We start from the raw sequence: 21376 nt of genomic DNA, 5'->3' as shown, positions 1-21376 counted from the left end.
CTTACTAGGGGTAAGCCATGGGGTACGGGCCTCTGGCACGGAGTCTGTCCCTGTTGCTCAGAAGGGAAGGGGGGAGAGGAGCAGAGCATTAGTAATTGGGGACTCTATAGTCAGGGGCACAGATAGGAGATTTTGTGGGAGCGTGAGAGACTCACGTTTGGTATGTTGCCTCCCAGGTGCAAGGGTACGTGATGTCTCGGATCGTGTTTTCCGGGGCCTTAGGGGGGAGGGGGAGCAGCCCCAAGTCGTGGTCCACATTGGCACTAACGACATAGGTAGGAAAGGGGACAAGGATGTCAGGCAGGCTTTCAGGGAGCTAGGATGGAAGCTCAGAACTAGAACAAACAGAGTTGTTATCTCTGGGTTGTTGCCCATGCCACGTGATAGTGAGATGAGGAATAGGGAGAGAGAGCATTTAAACACGTGGCTACAGGGATGGTGCAGGCGGGAGGGTTTCAGATTTTTGGATAACTGGGGCTCTTTCTGGGGAAGGTGGGACCTCTACAGACAGGATGGTCTATATCTGAACCTGAGGGGCACAAATATCCTGGGGGGGAGATTTGTTAGTGCTCTTTGGGGGGGTTTAAACTAATGCAGCAGGGGCATGGGAACCTGGATTGTAGTTTTAGGGTAAGGGAGAATGAGAGTATAGAGGTCAGGAGCACAGATTTGACGTCGCAGGAGGGGGCCAGCGTTCAGGTAGGTGGTTTGAAGTGTGTCTACTTCAATGCCAGGAGTATACGAAACAAGGTAGGAGAACTGGCAGCGTGGGTTGGTACCTGGGACTTCGATGTTGTGGCCATTTCGGAGACATGGATAGAGCAGGGACAGGAATGGATGTTGCAGGTTCCGGGGTTTAGGTGTTTTAGTAAGCTCAGAGAAGGAGGCAAAAGAGGGGGAGGTGTGGCGCTGCTAGTCAAGAGCAGTATTACGGTGGCGGAGAGGATGCTAGATGGGGACTCTTCTGCCGAGGTAGTATTGGCTGAAGTTAGAAACAGGAAAGGAGAGGTCACCCTGTTGGGAGTTTTTTATAGGCCTCCTAATAGTTCTAGGGATGTAGAGGAAAGGATGGCGAAGATGATTCTGGATATGAGCGAAAGTAACAGGGTAGTTATTATGGGAGACTTTAACTTTCCAAATATTGACTGGAAAAGATATAGTTCGAGTACAATAGATGGGTCGTTTTTTGTACAGTGTGTGCAGGAGGGTTTCCTGAAACAATATGTTGACAGGCCAACAAGAGGTGAGGCCACGTTGGATTTGGTTTTGGGTAATGAACCAGGCCAGGTGTTGGATTTGGAGGTAGGAGAGCACTTTGGGGACAGTGACCACAATTCGGTGACGTTTACGTTAATGATGGAAAGGGATAAGTATACACCGCAGGGCAAGAGTTATAGCTGGGGGAAGGGCAATTATGATGCCATTAGACGTGACTTGGGGGGGATAAGGTGGAGAAGTAGGCTGCAAGTGTTGGGCACACTGGATAAGTGGGGCTTGTTCAAGGATCAGCTACTGCGTGTTCTTGATAAGTATGTACCGGTCAGACAGGGAGGAAGGCGTCGAGCGAGGGAACCGTGGTTTACCAGGGAAGTGGAATCTCTTGTTAAGAGGAAGAAGAAGGCCTATGTGAAGATGAAGTGTGAAGTTTCGGTTGGGGCGATGGATAGTTACAAGGTAGCGAGGAAGGATCTAAAGAGAGAGCTAAGACGAGCAAGGAGGTGACATGAGAAGTATTTGGCAGGAAGGATCAAGGAAAACCCAAAAGCTTTCTATAGGTATGTCAGGAATAAGCGAATGACTAGGGAAAGAGTAGGACCAGTCAAGGACAGGGATGGGAAATTGTGTGTGGAGTCTGAAGAGATAGGCGAGATACTAAATGAATATTTTTCGTCAGTATTCACTCAGGAAAAAGATAATGTTGTGGAGGAGAATGCTGAGCCCCAGGCTAATAGAATAGATGGCATTGAGGTACGTAGGGAAGAGGTGTTGGCAATTCTGGACAGGCTGAAAATAGATAAGTCCCCGGGACCTGATGGGATTTATCCTAGGATTCTATGGGAGGCCAGGGAAGAGATTGCTGGATCTTTGGCTTTGATTTTTATGTCATCATTGGCTACAGGAATAGTGCCAGAGGACTGGAGGACAGCAAATGTGGTCCCTTTGTTCAAAAAGGGGAGCAGAGACAACCCCGGCAACTATAGACCGGTGAGCCTCACGTCTGTAGTGGGTAAAGTCTTGGAGGGGATTATAAGGGACAAGATTTATAATCATCTAGATAGGAATAATATGATCAGGGATAGTCAGCATGGCTTTGTGAAGGGTAGGTCATGCCTCACAAACCTTATTGAGTTCTTTGAGAAGGTGACTGAACAGGTAGACGAGGGTAGAGCAGTTGATGTGGTGTATATGGATTTCAGCAAAGCGTTTGATAAGGTTCCCCACGGTAGGCTATTGCAAAAAATACGGAGGCTGGGGATTGAGGGTGATTTAGAGATGTGGATCAGAAATTGGCTAGCTGAAAGAAGACAGAGGGTGGTGGTTGATGGGAAATGTTCAGAATGGAGTACAGTCACAAGTGGAGTACCACAAGGATCTGTTCTGGGGCCGTTGCTGTTTGTCATTTTTATCAATGACCTAGAGGAAGGCGCAGAAGGGTGGGTGAGTAAATTTGCAGACGATACTAAAGTCGGTGGTGTTGTCGATAGTGTGGAAGGATGTAGCAGGTTACAGAGGGATATAGATAAGCTGCAGAGCTGGGCTGAGAGGTGGCAAATGGAGTTTAATGTAGAGAAGTGTGAGGTGATTCACTTTGGAAGGAATAACAGGAATGCGGAATATTAGGCTAATGGTAAAGTTCTTGAAAGTGTGGCTGAGCAGAGGGATCTAGGTGTCAATGTACATAGATCCCTGAAAGTTGCCACCCAGGTTGATAGGGTTGTGAAGAAGGCCTATGGAGTGTTGGCCTTTATTGGTAGAGGGATTGAGTTCCGGAGTCGGGAGGTCATGTTGCAGCTGTACAGGACTCTGGTCCGGCCGCATTTGGAGTATTGCGTACAGTTCTGGTCACCGCATTATAGGAAGGGCGTGGAGGCTTTGGAGCGGGTGCAGAGGAGATTTACCAGGATGTTGCCTGGTATGGAGGGAAAATCTTATGAGGAAAGGCTGACGGACTTGAGGTTGTTTTCGTTGGAGAGAAGAAGGTTAAGAGGAGACTTAATAGAGGCATACAAAATGATCAGGGGGTTGGATAGGGTGGACAGTGAGAGCCTTCTCCCGCGGATGGATATGGCTGGCACGAGGGGACATAACTTTAAACTGAGGGGTAATAGATATAGGACAGAGGTCAGAGGTAGGTTCTTTACGCAAAGAGTAGTGAGGCCGTGGAATGCCCTACCTGCTACAGTAGTGAACTCGCCAACATTGAGGGCATTTAAAAGTTTATTGGATAAACATATGGATGATAATGGCATAGTGTAGGTTAGATGGCTTTTGTTTCGGTGCAACATCGTGGGCCGAAGGGCCTGTACTGCGCTGTATTGTTCTATGTTCTATGTTCTATAACAGATACCCGGGAGTGAGTTACAGACTGGAATCTAATCGAGGGGTTCGGGGTGGTTTATATATAGAATAGCAGATACCCGGGAGTAAGTTACAGACTGGAATCTAATCGAGGGGTTCGGGGTGGTTTATATATAGAATAGCAGATACCCGGGAGTGAGTTACAGACTGGAATCTAATCGAGGGGTTCAGGGTGGTTTAGAAATAGAATAACAGATACCCGGGAGTGAGTTACAGACTGGAATCTAATCGAGGGGTTCAGGGTGGTTTATATATAGAATAACAGATACCCGGGAGTGAGTTACAGACTGGAATCTAATCGAGGGGTTTGGGGTGGTTTGTATATAGAATAACAGATACTCGGGAGTGAGTTACAGACTGGAATCTAATCGAGAGGTTCGGGGTGGAAAAAATATAGAATAACAGAGACCCGGGAGTGAGATACAGACTGGAATCTAATCGAGGGGTTCGGGGTGGTTTATATATAGAATAACAGATACCTGGGAGTGAGTTACAGACTGGAATCTAATCGAGGGGTTCGGGGCGGTTTATATATAGAATAACAGATACCCGGGAGTGAGTTACAGACTGGAATCTAATCGAGGGGTTCGGGGTGGTTTATATATAGAATAACAGATACCTGGGAGTGAGTTACAGACTGGAATCTAATCGAGGGGTTCGGGGTGGTTTATATATAGAATAACAGATACCTGGGAGTGAGTTACAGACTGGAATCTAATCGAGGGGTTCGGGGCGGTTTATATATAGAATAACAGATACCCGGGAGTGAGTTACAGACTGGAATCTAATCGAGGGGTTCGGGGTGGTTTATATATAGAATAACAGATACCTGGGAGTGAGTTACAGACTGGAATCTAATCGAAGGGTTCGGGGTGGTTTATATATAGAATAACAGATACCCGGGAGTGAGTTACAGACTGGAATCTAATCGAGGGGTTCAGGGTGGTTTATATATAGAATAACAGACACCCGGGAGCGAGTTACAGACTGGAAACTAATCGAGGGGTTCAGGGTGGTTTATATATGGAATAACAGATACCTGGGAGTGAGTTACAGACTGGAATCTAATAGAGGGGTTCAGGGTGGTTTATATATAGAATAACAGATACCTGGGAGTGAGTTACAGACTGGAATCTAATCGAAGGGTTCGGGGTGGTTTATATATAGTATAACAGATACCCGGGAGTGAGTTACAGACTGGAATCTAATCGAGGGGTTCGGGGCGGTTTATATATAGAATAACAGATACCCGGGAGTGAGTTACAGACTGGAATCTAATCGAGGGGTTCGGGGTGGTTTATATATAGAATAACAGATACCCGGGAGTGAGTTACAGACTGGAATCTAATCGAGAGGTTCGGGGTGGAAAAAATATAGAATAACAGAGACCCGGGAGTGAGATACAGACTGGAATCTAATCGAGGGGTTCGGGGTGGTTTATATATAGAATAACAGATACCTGGGAGTGAGTTACAGACTGGAATCTAATCGAGGGGTTCGGGGCGGTTTATATATAGAATAACAGATACCCGGGAGTGAGTTACAGACTGGAATCTAATCGAGGGGTTCGGGTTGGTTTATATATAGAATCACAGATACTCGGGAGTGAGTTACAGACTGGAATTTAATCGAGGGGTTCGGGGTGGTTTATATATAGAATAACATATACTCGGGAGTGAGTTACAGACAGGAATCTAATTGAGGGGTTCGGGGACGTTTAGAAATAGAATAACAGATACCCGGGAGGGAGTTACAGGCTGGAATCTAATCGAAGGGTTCGGGGTGGTTTATGGAGAATAACAGATACCCGGGAGTGAGTTACAGACTGTAATGTAATCGAGGGGTTCAGGGTGGTTTATATATAGAATAACAGATACCTGGGAGTGAGTTACAGACTGGAATCTAATCGAAGGGTTCGGGGTGGTTTATATATAGAATAACAGATACCCGGGAGTGAGTTACAGACTGGAATCTAATCGAGGGGTTCAGGGTGGTTTATATATAGAATAACAGACACCCGGGAGTGAGTTACAGACTGAAATCTAATCGAGGGGTTCAGGGTGGTTTATATATGGAATAACAGATACCTGGGAGTGAGTTACAGACTGGAATCTAATCGAGGGGTTCAGGGTGGTTTATATATAGAATAACAGATACCTGGGAGTGAGTTACAGACTGGAATCTAATCGAAGGGTTCGGGGTGGTTTATATATAGTATAACAGATACCCGGGAGTGAGTTACAGACTGGAATCTAATCGAAGGGTTCGGGGTGGTTTATATATAGAATAACAGATACCCGGGAGTTAGTTACAGACTGGAATCTAATCGAGGGTTTCCGGGTGGTTTATATATAGAATAACAGATACCCGGGAGTGAGTTACAGACTAGAATCTAATCGAGGGGTTCAGGGTGGTTTATATATAGAATAACAGATACCCGGGAGTGAGTTACAGACTGTAATCTAATCGAGGGCTTCGGGGTGGTTTAAATATAGAATAACAAATACCCGCGAGTGATTTACAGACTGGAATCTAATCGAGGGGTTCAGGGTGGTTTATATATAGAATAACAGATACCTGGGAGTGAGTTACCGACTGGAATCTAGTCAATGGTTTCCCGGTGGTTTATATATAGAATAGCAGATATCCGGGAGTGAGTTACCGACTGGAATCTAATCGAGGGGTTCGGGGTGGTTTATGGAGAATAACAGATACCCGGGAGTGAGTTACAGACTGTAATGTAATCGAGGGGTTCAGGGTGGTTTATATATAGAATAACAGATACCTGGGAGTGAGTTACAGACTGGAATCTAATCGAAGGGTTCGGGGTGGTTTATATATAGAATAACAGATACCCGGGAGTGAGTTACAGACTGGAATCTAATCGAGGGGTTCAGGGTGGTTTATATATAGAATAACAGACACCCGGGAGTGAGTTACAGACTGGAATCTAATCGAGGGGTTCAGGGTGGTTTATATATGGAATAACAGATACCTGGGAGTGAGTTACAGACTGGAATCTAATCGAGGGGTTCGGGGCGGTTTATATATAGAATAACAGATACACGGGAGTGAGTTACCGACTGGAATCTAATCGAAGGGTTCGGGGTGGTTTATATATAGAATAACAGATACCCGGGAGTGAGTTACAGACTGGAATCTAATCGAGGGGTTCAGGGTGGTTTATATATAGAATAACAGACACCCGGGAGTGAGTTACAGACTGGAATCTAATCGAGGGGTTCAGGGTGGTTTATATATGGAATAACAGATACCTGGGAGTGAGTTACAGACTGGAATCTAATCGAGGGGTTCAGGGTGGTTTATATATGGAATAACAGATACCCGGGAGTGAGTTACAGACTGGAATCTAATCGAGGATTTCAGGGTGGTTTACATATAGAATAACAGATACCCGGGAGTGAGTTACAGACTGGAATCTAATCGAGGGGTTCAGGGTGGTTTATATATAGAATAACAGATACCCGGGAGTGAGTTACAGACTGGAATCTAATCGAGGGGTTCGGGGTGGTTTATATATAGAATAACAGATACCTAGGAGTGAGTTACAGACTGGAATCTAATCGAGGGCTTCGGGGTGGTTTATATATAGAATAACAAACACCCGCGAGTGAGTTACAGACTGGAATCTAATCGAGGGGTTCAGGGTGGTTTATATATAGAATAACAGATACCTGGGGTCTGTGGAAGAATTCCCGGAGCCTCATTCGCCTGATGAATTCCTCCGTGTCTGCCGCGAGACTGATGGGGTCCATTTTGGTGGTGGTGCAGAAATTGAGCCCTCTGCAGCAAACCACCCAGTCTTCAGAACAGTGACCACGACACCACACAACCCTGCCATGGCAATCTCTGCAAGACGTGCCAGATCATCGACATGGATACCACTATTACACGTGAGAACACCACCCACCAGGTACGCGGTACATACTCGTGCGACTCGGCCAATGTTGTCTACCTCATACGCTGCAGGAAAGGATGTCCGAAGCGTGGTACATTGGCGAGACCATGCAGACGCTGCGACAACGAATGAACGGCCATCGCGCAACAATCACCAGGCAGGAATGTTCCCTTCCAGTCGGGGAACACTTCAGCAGTCAAGGGCATTCAGCCTCTGATCTCCGGGTAAGCGTTCTCCAAGGCGGCCTTCAGGACGCGCGACAACGCAGAATCGCCGAGCAGAAACTTATAGCCAAGTTCCGCACACATGAGTGCGGCCTCAACCGGGACCTGGGATTCATGTCGCATTACATTCATCCCCAACCATCTGGCCTGCGAAATCCTACCAACTGTCCTGCTTGATACAATTCACACCTCTTTAACCTGGGGTTACCCCATCTCTGGATCTGTAAAGATTTAATCACCTGCTAATGGTTGCATTCCTAGCATTGTTTGGCATCTTTGAATTTGTCTGTATATGTGTTTCTGGAACATACCTCTTCATTCACCTGAGGAAGGAGCAGCGCTCCGAAAGCTAGTGACATCGAAACAAACCAGTTGGACTTTAACCTGGTGTTGTAAGACTTCGTACTGTGCTCACCCCAGTCCAACGCCAGCATCTCCACATCATATATATAGAATAACAGATACCCGGGAGGGAGTTACAGACTGGAATCTAATCGAGGGGTTCGGGGCGGTTTATATATAGAATAACAGATACCCGGGAGTGAGTTACAGACTGGAATCTAATCGAGGGGTTCGGGGCGGTTTATATATAGAATAACAGATACCCGGGAGGGAGTTACCGACTGGAATCTAATCGAGGGGTTCGGGGTGGTTTATATATAGAATAACAGACACCTGGGAGTGAGTTACAGACTGGAATCTAATCGAGGGGTTCGGGGCGGTTTATATATAGAATAACAGATACCCGGGAGTGAGTTACAGACTGGAATCTAATCGAGGGGTTCGGGGCGGTTTATATATAGAATAACAGATACCCGGGAGTGAGTTGCAGACTGGAATCTAATCGAAGGGTTCGGGGTGGTTCATATATAGAATCACAGATACTCGGGAGTGAGTTACAGACTGGAATTTAATCGAGGGGTTCGGGGTGGTTTATATATAGAATAACATATACTCGGGAGTGAGTTACAGACAGGAATCTAATTGAGGGGTTCGGGGACGTTTAGAAATAGAATAACAGATACCCGGGAGGGAGTTACAGGCTGGAATCTAATCGAAGGGTTCGGGGTGGTTTATGGAGAATAACAGATACCCGGGAGTGAGTTACAGACTGTAATGTAATCGAGGGGTTCAGGGTGGTTTATATATAGAATAACAGATACCTGGGAGTGAGTTACAGACTGGAATCTAATCGAAGGGTTCGGGGTGGTTTATATATAGAATAACAGATACCCGGGAGTGAATTACAGACTGGAATCTAATCGAGGGGTTCAGGGTGGTTTATATATAGAATAACAGACACCCGGGAGTGAGTTACAGACTGGAATCTAATTGAGGGGTTCAGGGTGGTTTATATATGGAATAACAGATACCTGGGAGTGAGTTACAGACTGGAATCTAATCGAGGGGTTCAGGGTGGTTTATATATAGAATAACAGATACCTGGGAGTGAGTTACAGACTGGAATATAATCGAAGGGTTCGGGGTGGTTTATATATAGTATAACAGATACCCGAGAGTGAGTTACAGACTGGAATCTAATCGAAGGGTTCGGGGTGGTTTATATATAGAATAACAGATACCCGGGAGTTAGTTACAGACTGGAATCTAATCGAGGGTTTCCGGGTGGTTTATATATAAAATAACAGATACCCGGGAGTGAGTTACAGACTGGAATCTAATCGAGGGGTTCAGGGTGGTTTATATATATAATAACAGATACCCAGGAGTGAGTTACAGACTGTAATCTAATCGAGGGCTTCGGGGTGGTTTATATATAGAATAACAAATACCCGCGAGTGATTTACAGACTGGAATCTAATCGAGGGGTTCGGGGTGGTTTATATATAGAATAACAGATACCTGGGAGTGAGTTACAGACTGGAATCTAATCGGGGGTTCGGGGCGGTTTGTATATAGAATAACAGATACCCGGGAGTGAGTTACAGACTGGAATCTAATCGAGGGGTTCGGGGCGGTTTATATATAGAATAACAGATACCCGGGAGTGAGTTACAGACTGGAATCTAATCGAGGGGTTCGGGGTGGTTTATATATAGAATAACAGATAACCGGGAGTGAGTTACAGACTGGAATCTAATCGAGGGGTTCGGGGTGGTTTATATATAGAATAGCAGATACCCGGGAGTAAGTTACAGACTGGAATCTAATCGAGTGGTTCGGGGTGGTTTATATATAGAATAGCAGATACCCGGGAGTGAGTTACAGACTGGAATCTAATCGAGGGGTTCAGGGTGGTTTAGAAATAGAATAACAGATACCCGGGAGTGAGTTACAGACTGGAATCTAATCGAGGGGTTCAGGGTGGTTTATATATAGAATAACAGATTCCCGGGAGTGAGTTTCAGACTGGAATCTAATCGAGGGGTTTGGGGTGGTTTGTATATAGAATAACAGATACTCGGGAGTGAGTTACAGACTGGAATCTAATCGAGAGGTTCGGGGTGGAAAAAATATAGAATAACAGAGACCCGGGAGTGAGATACAGACTGGAATCTAATCGAGGGGTTCGGGGTGGTTTATATATAGAATAACAGATACCTGGGAGTTAGTTACAGACTGGAATCTAATCGAGGGGTTCGGGGCGGTTTATATATAGAATAACAGATACCCGGGAGTGAGTTACAGACTGGAATCTAATCGAGGGGTTCGGGGTGGTTTATATATAGAATCACAGATACTCGGGAGTGAGTTACAGACTGGAATTTAATCGAGGGGTTCGGGGTGGTTTATATATAGAATAACATATACTCGGGAGTGAGTTACAGACAGGAATCTAATTGAGGGGTTCGGGGACGTTTAGAAATAGAATAACAGATACCCGGGAGGGAGTTACAGGCTGGAATCTAATCGAAGGGTTCGGGGTGGTTTATGGAGAATAACAGATACCCGGGAGTGAGTTACAGACTGTAATGTAATCGAGGGGTTCAGGGTGGTTTATATATAGAATAACAGATACCTGGGAGTGAGTTACAGACTGGAATCTAATCGAAGGGTTCGGGGTGGTTTATATATAGAATAACAGATACCCGGGAGTGAGTTACAGACTGGAATCTAATCGAGGGGTTCAGGGTGGTTTATATATAGAATAACAGATACCTGGGAGTGAGTTACAGACTGGAATATAATCGAAGGGTTCGGGGTGGTTTATATATAGTATAACAGATACCCGGGAGTGAGTTACAGACTGGAATCTAATCGAAGGGTTCGGGGTGGTTTATATATAGAATAACAGATACCCGGGAGTTAGTTACAGACTGGAATCTAATCGAGGGTTTCCGGGTGGTTTATATATAAAATAACAGATACCCGGGAGTGAGTTACAGACTGGAATCTAATCGAGGGGTTCAGGGTGGTTTATATATATAATAACAGATACCCAGGAGTGAGTTACAGACTGTAATCTAATCGAGGGCTTCGGGGTGGTTTATATATAGAATAACAAATACCCGCGAGTGATTTACAGACTGGAATCTAATCGAGGGGTTCGGGGTGGTTTATATATAGAATAACAGATACCTGGGAGTGAGTTACAGACTGGAATCTAATCGGGGGTTCGGGGCGGTTTGTATATAGAATAACAGATACCCGGGAGTGAGTTACAGACTGGAATCTAATCGAGGGGTTCGGGGCGGTTTATATATAGAATAACAGATACCCGGGAGTGAGGTACAGACTGGAATCTAATCGAGGGGTTCGGGGTGGTTTATATATAGAATAACAGATACCCGGGAGTGAGTTACAGACTGGAATCTAATCGAGGGGTTCGGGGTGGTTTATATATAGAATAGCAGATACCCGGGAGTAAGTTACAGACTGGAATCTAATCGAGTGGTTCGGGGTGGTTTATATATAGAATAGCAGATACCCGGGAGTGAGTTACAGACTGGAATCTAATCGAGGGGTTCAGGGTGGTTTAGAAATAGAATAACAGATACCCGGGAGTGAGTTACAGACTGGAATCTAATCGAGGGGTTCAGGGTGGTTTATATATAGAATAACAGATTCCCGGGAGTGAGTTTCAGACTGGAATCTAATCGAGGGGTTTGGGGTGGTTTGTATATAGAATAACAGATACTCGGGAGTGAGTTACAGACTGGAATCTAATCGAGAGGTTCGGGGTGGAAAAAATATAGAATAACAGAGACCCGGGAGTGAGATACAGACTGGAATCTAATCGAGGGGTTCGGGGTGGTTTATATATAGAATAACAGATACCTGGGAGTGAGTTACAGAATGGAATCTAATCGAGGGGTTCGGGGCGGTTTATATATAGAATAACAGATACCCGGGAGTGAGTTACAGACTGGAATCTAATCGAGGGGTTCGGGGTGGTTTATATATAGAATCACAGATACTCGGGAGTGAGTTACAGACTGGAATTTAATCGAGGGGTTCGGGGTGGTTTATATATAGAATAACATATACTCGGGAGTGAGTTACAGACAGGAATCTAATTGAGGGGTTCGGGGACGTTTAGAAATAGAATAACAGATACCCGGGAGGGAGTTACAGGCTGGAATCTAATCGAAGGGTTCGGGGTGGTTTATGGAGAATAACAGATACCCGGGAGTGAGTTACAGACTGTAATGTAATCGAGGGGTTCAGGGTGGTTTATATATAGAATAACAGATACCTGGGAGTGAGTTACAGACTGGAATCTAATCGAAGGGTTCGGGGTGGTTTATATATAGAATAACAGATACCCGGGAGTGAGTTACAGACTGGAATCTAATCGAGGGGTTCAGGGTGGTTTATATATAGAATAGCAGATACCCGGGAGTAAGTTACAGACTGGAATCTAATCGAGGGGTTCGAGGTGGTTTATATATAGAATAACAGATACCCGGGAGTGAGTAACAGACTGGAATCTAATCGAGGGGTTCGGGGTGGTTTATATACAGAATAACAGATACCCGAGAGTGAGTTACAGACTGGAATCTAATCGAGGGGTTCGGGGTGGTTTATATACAGAATAACAGATACCCGGGATTGAGTTACAGACTGGAATCTAATCGAGGGGTTCGGGGACGTTTAGAAATAGAATAACAGATACCCGGGAGGGAGTTACAGGCTGGAATCTAATCGAAGGGTTCGGGGTGGTTTATGGAGAATAACAGATACCCGGGAGTGAGTTACAGACTGTAATGTAATCGAGGGGTTCAGGGTGGTTTATATATAGAATAACAGATACCTGGGAGTGAGTTACAGACTGGAATCTAATCGAAGGGTTCGGGGTGGTTTATATATAGAATAACAGATACCCGGGAGTGAATTACAGACTGGAATCTAATCGAGGGGTTCAGGGTGGTTTATATATAGAATAACAGACACCCGGGAGTGAGTTACAGACTGGAATCTAATTGAGGGGTTCAGGGTGGTTTATATATGGAATAACAGATACCTGGGAGTGAGTTACAGACTGGAATCTAATCGAGGGGTTCAGGGTGGTTTATATATAGAATAACAGATACCTGGGAGTGAGTTACAGACTGGAATATAATCGAAGGGTTCGGGGTGGTTTATATATAGTATAACAGATACCCGGGAGTGAGTTACAGACTGGAATCTAATCGAAGGGTTCGGGGTCGTTTATATATAGAATAACAGATACCCGGGAGTTAGTTACAGACTGGAATCTAATCGAGGGTTTCCGGGTGGTTTATATATAAAATAACAGATACCCGGGAGTGAGTTACAGACTGGAATCTAATCGAGGGGTTCAGGGTGGTTTATATATATAATAACAGATACCCAGGAGTGAGTTACAGACTGTAATCTAATCGAGGGCTTCGGGGTGGTTTATATATAGAATAACAAATACCCGCGAGTGATTTACAGACTGGAATCTAATCGAGGGGTTCGTGGTGGTTTATATATAGAATAACAGATACCTGGGAGTGAGTTACAGACTGGAATCTAATCGGGGGTTCGGGGCGGTTTGTATATAGAATAACAGATACCCGGGAGTGAGTTACAGACTGGAATCTAATCGAGGGGTTCGGGGCGGTTTATATATAGAATAACAGATACCCGGGAGTGAGTTACAGACTGGAATCTAATCGAGGGGTTCGGGGTGGTTTATATATAGAATAACAGATACCCCCGGAGTGAGTTACAGACTGGAATCTAATCGAGGGGTTCGGGGTGGTTTATATATAGAATAGCAGATACCCGGGAGTAAGTTACAGACTGGAATCTAATCGAGTGGTTCGGGGTGGTTTATATATAGAATAGCAGATACCCGGGAGTGAGTTACAGACTGGAATCTAATCGAGGGGTTCAGGGTGGTTTAGAAATAGAATAACAGATACCCGGGAGTGAGTTACAGACTGGAATCTAATCGAGGGGTTCAGGGTGGTTTATATATAGAATAACAGATTCCCGGGAGTGAGTTTCAGACTGGAATCTAATCGAGGGGTTTGGGGTGGTTTGTATATAGAATAACAGATACTCGGGAGTGAGTTACAGACTGGAATCTAATCGAGAGGTTCGGGGTGGAAAAAATATAGAATAACAGAGACCCGGGAGTGAGATACAGACTGGAATCTAATCGAGGGGTTCGGGGTGGTTTATATATAGAATAACAGATACCTGGGAGTGAGTTACAGACTGGAATCTAATCGAGGGGTTCGGGGCGGTTTATATATAGAATAACAGATACCCGGGAGTGAGTTACAGACTGGAATCTAATCGAGGGGTTCGGGGTGGTTTATATATAGAATCACAGATACTCGGGAGTGAGTTACAGACTGGAATTTAATCGAGGGGTTCGGGGTGGTTTATATATAGAATAACATATACTCGGGAGTGAGTTACAGACAGGAATCTAATTGAGGGGTTCGGGGACGTTTAGAAATAGAATAACAGATACCCGGGAGGGAGTTACAGGCTGGAATCTAATCGAAGGGTTCGGGGTGGTTTATGGAGAATAACAGATACCCGGGAGTGAGTTACAGACTGTAATGTAATCGAGGGGTTCAGGGTGGTTTATATATAGAATAACAGATACCTGGGAGTGAGTTACAGACTGGAATCTAATCGAAGGGTTCGGGGTGGTTTATATATAGAATAACAGATACCCGGGAGTGAGTTACAGACTGGAATCTAATCGAGGGGTTCAGGGTGGTTTATATATAGAATAGCAGATACCCGGGAGTAAGTTACAGACTGGAATCTAATCGAGGGGTTCGGGGTGGTTTATATATAGAATAACAGATACCCGGGAGTGAGTAACAGACTGGAATCTAATCGAGGGGTTCGGGGTGGTTTATATACAGAATAACAGATACCCGAGAGTGAGTTACAGACTGGAATCTAATCGAGGGGTTCGGGGTGGTTTATATACAGAATAACAGATACCCGGGATTGAGTTACAGACTGGAATCTAATCGAGGGGTTCAGGGTGGTTTATAATTAGAATAACAGATACCCGGGAGTGAGTTACAGACTGGAATCTAATCGAGGGGTTGGGGTGGTTTATATATAGAATAACAGATACCCGGGAGTTAGTTACAGACTGGAATCTAATCGAGGGTTTCCGGGTGGTTTATATATAGAATAACAGATACCCGGGAGTGAGTTACAGACTGGAATCTAATCGAGGGGTTCAGGGTGGTTTATATATATAATAACAGATACCCAGGAGTGAGTTACAGACTGTAATCTAATCGAGGGCTTCGGGGTGGTTTATATATAGAATAACAAATACCCGCGAGTGATTTACAGACTGGAATCTAATCGAGGGGTTCGGGGTGGTTTATATATAGAATAACAGATACCTGGGAGTGAGTTACAGACTGGAATCTAATCGGGGGTTCGGGGCGGTTTGTATATAGAATAACAGATACCCGGGAGTGAGTTACAGACTGGAATCTAATCGAGGGGTTCGGGGCGGTTGATATATAGAATAACAAATACCCGGGAGTGAGTTACAGACTGGAATCTAATCGAGGGGTTCGGGGTGGTTTATATATAGAATAACAGATACCCGGGAGTGAGTTACAGACTGGAATCTAATCGAGGGGTTCGGGGTGGTTTATATATAGAATAGCAGATACCCGGGAGTAAGTTACAGACTGGAATCTAATCGAGTGGTTCGGGGTGGTTTATATATAGAATAGCAGATACCCGGGAGTGAGTTACAGACTGGAATCTAATCGAGGGGTTCAGGGTGGTTTAGAAATAGAATAACAGATACCCGGGAGTGAGTTACAGACTGGAATCTAATCGAGGGGTTCAGGGTGGTTTATATATAGAATAACAGATTCCCGGGAGTGAGTTTCAGACTGGAATCTAATCGAGGGGTTTGGGGTGGTTTGTATATAGAATAACAGATACTCGGGAGTGAGTTACAGACTGGAATCTAATCGAGAGGTTCGGGGTGGAAAAAATATAGAATAACAGAGACCCGGGAGTGAGATACAGACTGGAATCTAATCGAGGGGTTCGGGGTGGTTTATATATAGAATAACAGATACCTGGGAGTGAGTTACAGACTGGAATCTAATCGAGGGGTTCGGGGCGGTTTATATATAGAATAACAGATACCCGGGAGTGAGTTACAGACTGGAATCTAATCGAGGGGTTCGGGGTGGTTTATATATAGAATCACAGATACTCGGGAGTGAGTTACAGACTGGAATTTAATCGAGGGGTTCGAGGTGGTTTATATATAGAATAACATATACTCGGGAGTGAGTTACAGACAGGAATCTAATTGAGGGGTTCGGGGACGTTTAGAAATAGAATAACAGATACCCGGGAGGGAGTTACAGGCTGGAATCTAATCGAAGGGTTCGGGGTGGTTTATGGAGAATAACAGATACCCGGGAGTGAGTTACAGACTGTAATGTAATCGAGGGGTTCAGGGTGGTTTATATATAGAATAACAGATACCTGGGAGTGAGTTACAGACTGGAATCTAATCGAAGGGTTCGGGGTGGTTTATATATAGAATAACAGATACCCGGGAGTGAGTTACAGACTGGAATCTAATCGAGGGGTTCAGGGTGGTTTATATATAGAATAGCAGATACCCGGGAGTAAGTTACAGACTGGAATCTAATCGAGGGGTTCGGGGTGGTTTATATATAGAATAACAGATACCCGGGAGTGAGTAACAGACTGGAATCTAATCGAGGGGTTCGGGGTGGTTTATATACAGAATAACAGATACCCGAGAGTGAGTTACAGACTGGAATCTAATCGAGGGGTTCGGGGTGGTTTATATACAGAATAACAGATACCCGGGATTGAGTTACAGACTGGAATCTAATCGAGGGGTTCAGGGTGGTTTATAATTAGAATAACAGATACCCGGGAGTGAGTTACAGACTGGAATCTAATCGAGGGGTTGGGGTGGTTTATATATAGAATAACAGACACCCGGGAGTGAGTTACAGACTGAAATCTAATCGAGGGGTTCAGGGTGGTTTATATATGGAATAACAGATACCTGGGAGTGAGTTACAGACTGGAATCTAATCGAGGGGTTCAGGGTGGTTTATATATAGAATAACAGATACCTGGGAGTGAGTTACAGACTGGAATCTAATCGAAGGGTTCAGGGTGGTTTATATATAGAATAACAGATACCCGGGAGTTAGTTAATGACTGGAATCTAATCGAGGGTTTCCGGGTGGTTTATATATAGAATAACAGATACCCGGGAGTGAGTTACAGACTGGAATCTAATCGAGGGGTTCAGGGTGGTTTATATATAGAATAACAGATACCCGGGAGTGAGTTACAGACTGTAATCTAATCGAGGGCTTTGGGGTGGTTTATATATAGAATAACAAATACCCGCGAGTAATTTACAGACTGGAATCTAATCGAGGGGTTCAGGGTGGTTTATATATAGAATAACAGATACCTGGGAGTGAGTTACCGACTGGAATCTAGTCAATGGTTTCCGGGTGGTTTATATATAGAATAGCAGATATCCGGGAGTGAGTTACCGACTGGAATCTAATCGAGGGTTTCGGGGTGGTTTATGGAGAATAACAGATACCCGGGAGTGAGTTACAGACTGTAATGTAATCGAGGGGTTCAGGGTGGTTTATATATAGAATAACAGATACCTGGGAGTGAGTTACAGACTGGAATCTAATCGAAGGGTTCGGGGTGGTTTATATATAGAATAACAGATACCCGGGAGTGAGTTACAGACTGGAATCTAATCGAGGGGTTCAGGGTGGTTTATATATAGAATAACAGACACCCGGGAGTGAGTTACAGACTGCAATCTAATCGAGGGGTTCAGGGTGGTTTATATATGGAATAACTGATACCTGGGAGTGAGTTACAGACTGGAATCTAATCGAGGGGTTCGGAGCGGTTTATATATAGAATAACAGATACCCGGGAGTGAGTTACCGACTGGAATCTAATCGAAGGGTTCGGGGTGGTTTATATATAGAATAACAGATACCCGGGAGTGAGTTACAGACTGGAATCTAATCGAGGGGTTCAGGGTGGTTTATATATAGAATAACAGATACCCGGGACTGAGTTACAGACTGGAATCTAATCGAGGGGTTCAGGGTGGTTTATATATAGAATAACAGATACCCGGGAGTGAGTTACAGACTGGAATCTAATCGAGGGGTTCAGGGTGGTTTATATATAGAATAACAGATACCCGGGAGTGAGTTACAGACTGGAATCTAATCGAGGGCTTCGGGGTGGTTTATATATAGAATAACAGATACCTGGGGTCTGTGGAAGAATTCCCGGAGCCTCATTCGCCTGATGAATTCCTCCGTGTCTGCCGCGAGACTGATGGGGTCCATTTTGGTGGTGGTGCAGAAATTGAGCCCTCTGCAGCAAACTACCCAGTCTTCAGAACAGTGACCACGACACCACACAACCCTGCCATGGCAATCTCTGCAAGACGTGCCAGATCATCGACATGGATACCACTATTACACGTGAGAACACCACCCACCAGGTACGCGGTACATACTCGTGCGACTCGGCCAACGTTGTCTACCTCATACGCTGCAGGAAAGGATGTCCCGAAGCGTGGTACATTGGCGAGACCATGCAGACGCTGCGACAACGAATGAACGGCCATCGCGCAACAATCACCAGGCAGGAATGTTCCCTTCCAGTCGGGGAACACTTCAGCAGTCAAGGGCATTCAGCCTCTGATCTCCGGGTAAGCGTTCACCAAGGCGGCCTTCAGGTCCCGCGACAACGCAGAATCGCCGAGCAGAAACTTATAGCCAAGTTCCGCACACATGAGTGCGGCCTCAACCGGGACCTGGGATTCATGTCACATTACATTCATCCCCAACCATCTGGCCTGCGAAATCCTACCAACTGTCCTGCTTGATACAATTCACACCTCTTTAACCTGGGGTTACCCCATCTCTGGATCTGTAAAGATTTAATCACCTGCTAATGGTTGCATTCCTAGCATTGTTTGGCATCTTTGAATTTGTCTGTATATGTGTTTCTGGAACATACCTCTTCATTCACCTGAGGAAGGAGCAGCGCTCCGAAAGCTAGTGACATCGAAACAAACCAGTTGGACTTTAACCTGGTGTTGTAAGACTTCGTACTGTGCTCACCCCAGTCCAACGCCAGCATCTCCACATCATATATATAGAATAACAGATACCCGGGAGGGAGTTACCGACTGGAATCTAATCGAGGGGTTCGGGGTGGTTTATATATAGAATAACAGATACCCGGGAGTGAGTTACAGACTGGAATCTAATTGAGGGGTTCGGGCGGTTTATATATAGAATAACAGATACCCGGGAGTGAGTTACAGACTGGAATCTAATCGAGGGGTTCGGGGTGGTTTATATATAGAATAACAGATACCCGGGAGTGAGTTACAGACTGTAATCTAATCGAGGGGTTTGGTGAAAGGGTTATATCTCGAATAACAGATACCCAGGTGTGAGTGGAATATACTGCAGGAGTTTAAGGTATGAACTAACCAGTTAGGAGACCATTCGACCCCTTGAGCCTGCCCCCCAGCCATTCTACTGGCTGTCACCTCAACCACACATTCCTGTCAACCCCGGGGAAGGTTTACCAGACTAATAGCAGGAATGGGCGGGTTGTCAGATGAGGAAAAGTTAGGGAGTTTAGGTTTGTATCCAGTGGAGTTTAGAAGAGTGAGGTGGAACTTGATTGGAACCTTTAAGATCCTGAGGGGTATTGACAGAGCGGATGTGGAGATGATGTTGCGGGAGGATCTGGAACCAGGGAATTGCTGTTTAAATATACGGGGTTGCCCATTGAAGACGGAGAATTTGTTTCTCTCCGAGGTTGGTGAGTCTCTGGAACTCTCTTCCTCAAAAGGCGGTGGAAGTTGAATCTGTGAATATTTTTAAGGCAGAGCGAGAGAGATTCTTGATTAACAAGAGGGTGAAAGGTTATCGGGGGTCAGCAGGAATGTGGGGTAGAGGTCAGACGAGTCGTCATTCTATTCAATGGCAGAGAAGGTTCGAGTGGCTGAATAACCTTCATTTGCTCCGAGTTTCTATGTACCTTCCCCTCAAATTCCCCCAACTGTGTACAAGTAAAATGCGAACTGCCTTTCTCTCGGATGCGATCAGTGAGACAGCGTTGACTGTAACAAGTTCCAATACCTCCATTCAGCTTCAAGGTGAAGTCTCTCGTACTTTGTCTGAACCTCGTTGACTGTGAGGTCAGGGTGCAGCCAATATACTTCATCAGATTTCAGGTGTTTCAATCTGAGTCCATAGCAGCTGTTAAACACGATACTGGGTCCCACTCTGCCACTGTCCAATATTGTGTTAATAATCTCCTGTGGGTAGAGAGCACAGTTGGAATCATTATTAACAACCTTATCTGGGGTAAAAAGATCGCATCATTGGCCTGACTAGGGGACAGTAAGACAGCCAGTTGTTACAGAAACCACCCTGTGTGTTCTCCAGATGCCCCCAAGCTGTTTACAGCATCAACCGTCTGACAATTCCTCTCATCCTCTTCCATTATTAAACCCTGCAGCTGCTGATCAGGAGCATCGTCCCTCTGCTGCCTGGGATAGATTATACAGAGCAGCATTTCCCTCCTCCTCAAACACCAGGAGGGGTCTGCTTCACAATGTGTTTGGCATCATGTGAATTATGGAACTGCTGTGATGTACATTCCGTAGCTCCCAGCATGACGAGTGTACAGCAGGTGGTCAGTGAGTGTACAGCAGGGGGTCAGTGAGTGTACAGCAGGGGGTCAGTGAGTATACAGCAGGTGGTCAGTGAGTGTACAGCAGATGGTCAGTGAGTGTACAGCAGGTTGTCAGTGAGTGTACAGCAGGTGGTCAGTGAGTGTACAGCAGGGGGTCAGTGAGTATACAGCAGGGGGTCAGTGAGTGTACAGCAGGGGGTCAGTGAGTGTACAGCAGGTGGTCAGTGAGTATACAGCAGGTGGTCAATGAGTGTACAGCAGGTGGTCAGTGAGTGTACAGCAGGTGGTCAGTGAGTATACAGCAGGTGGTCAGTGAGTATACAGCAGGTGGTCAGTGAGTATACAGCAGGTGGTCAGTGAGTATACAGCAGGGGGTCAGTGAGTATACAGCAGGTGGTCAGTGAGTGTACAGCAGGTGGTCAGTGAGTGTACAGCAGGTGGTCAGTGAGTGTACAGCAGG

General features: G+C 45.3%; 1 protein-coding gene across 3 annotated transcripts in view; it reads right to left on the bottom strand.

Annotated features, from left to right (window-relative positions):
* The window catches only part of ptk2ba (protein tyrosine kinase 2 beta, a), a 505509-nt gene that overhangs the window by 287340 nt on the left and 196793 nt on the right, over window positions 1–21376 (bottom strand). For all 3 annotated transcript variants that reach the window (XM_072515254.1, XM_072515246.1, XM_072515261.1), the window contains exon 3: window positions 20358–20536. In XM_072515254.1, the coding sequence (XP_072371355.1) occupies window positions 20358–20536 (179 nt within the window). The remainder of the gene's footprint in view (window positions 1–20357; window positions 20537–21376) is intronic.

This window comes from Scyliorhinus torazame, chromosome 1 (assembly GCF_047496885.1).
Source record: "Scyliorhinus torazame isolate Kashiwa2021f chromosome 1, sScyTor2.1, whole genome shotgun sequence".
NCBI classification, from domain to species: domain Eukaryota; kingdom Metazoa; phylum Chordata; class Chondrichthyes; order Carcharhiniformes; family Scyliorhinidae; genus Scyliorhinus; species Scyliorhinus torazame.
Note: the sequence above shows the minus strand (reverse complement) of the source record. Positions and strands in the feature narration are given on the sequence as shown.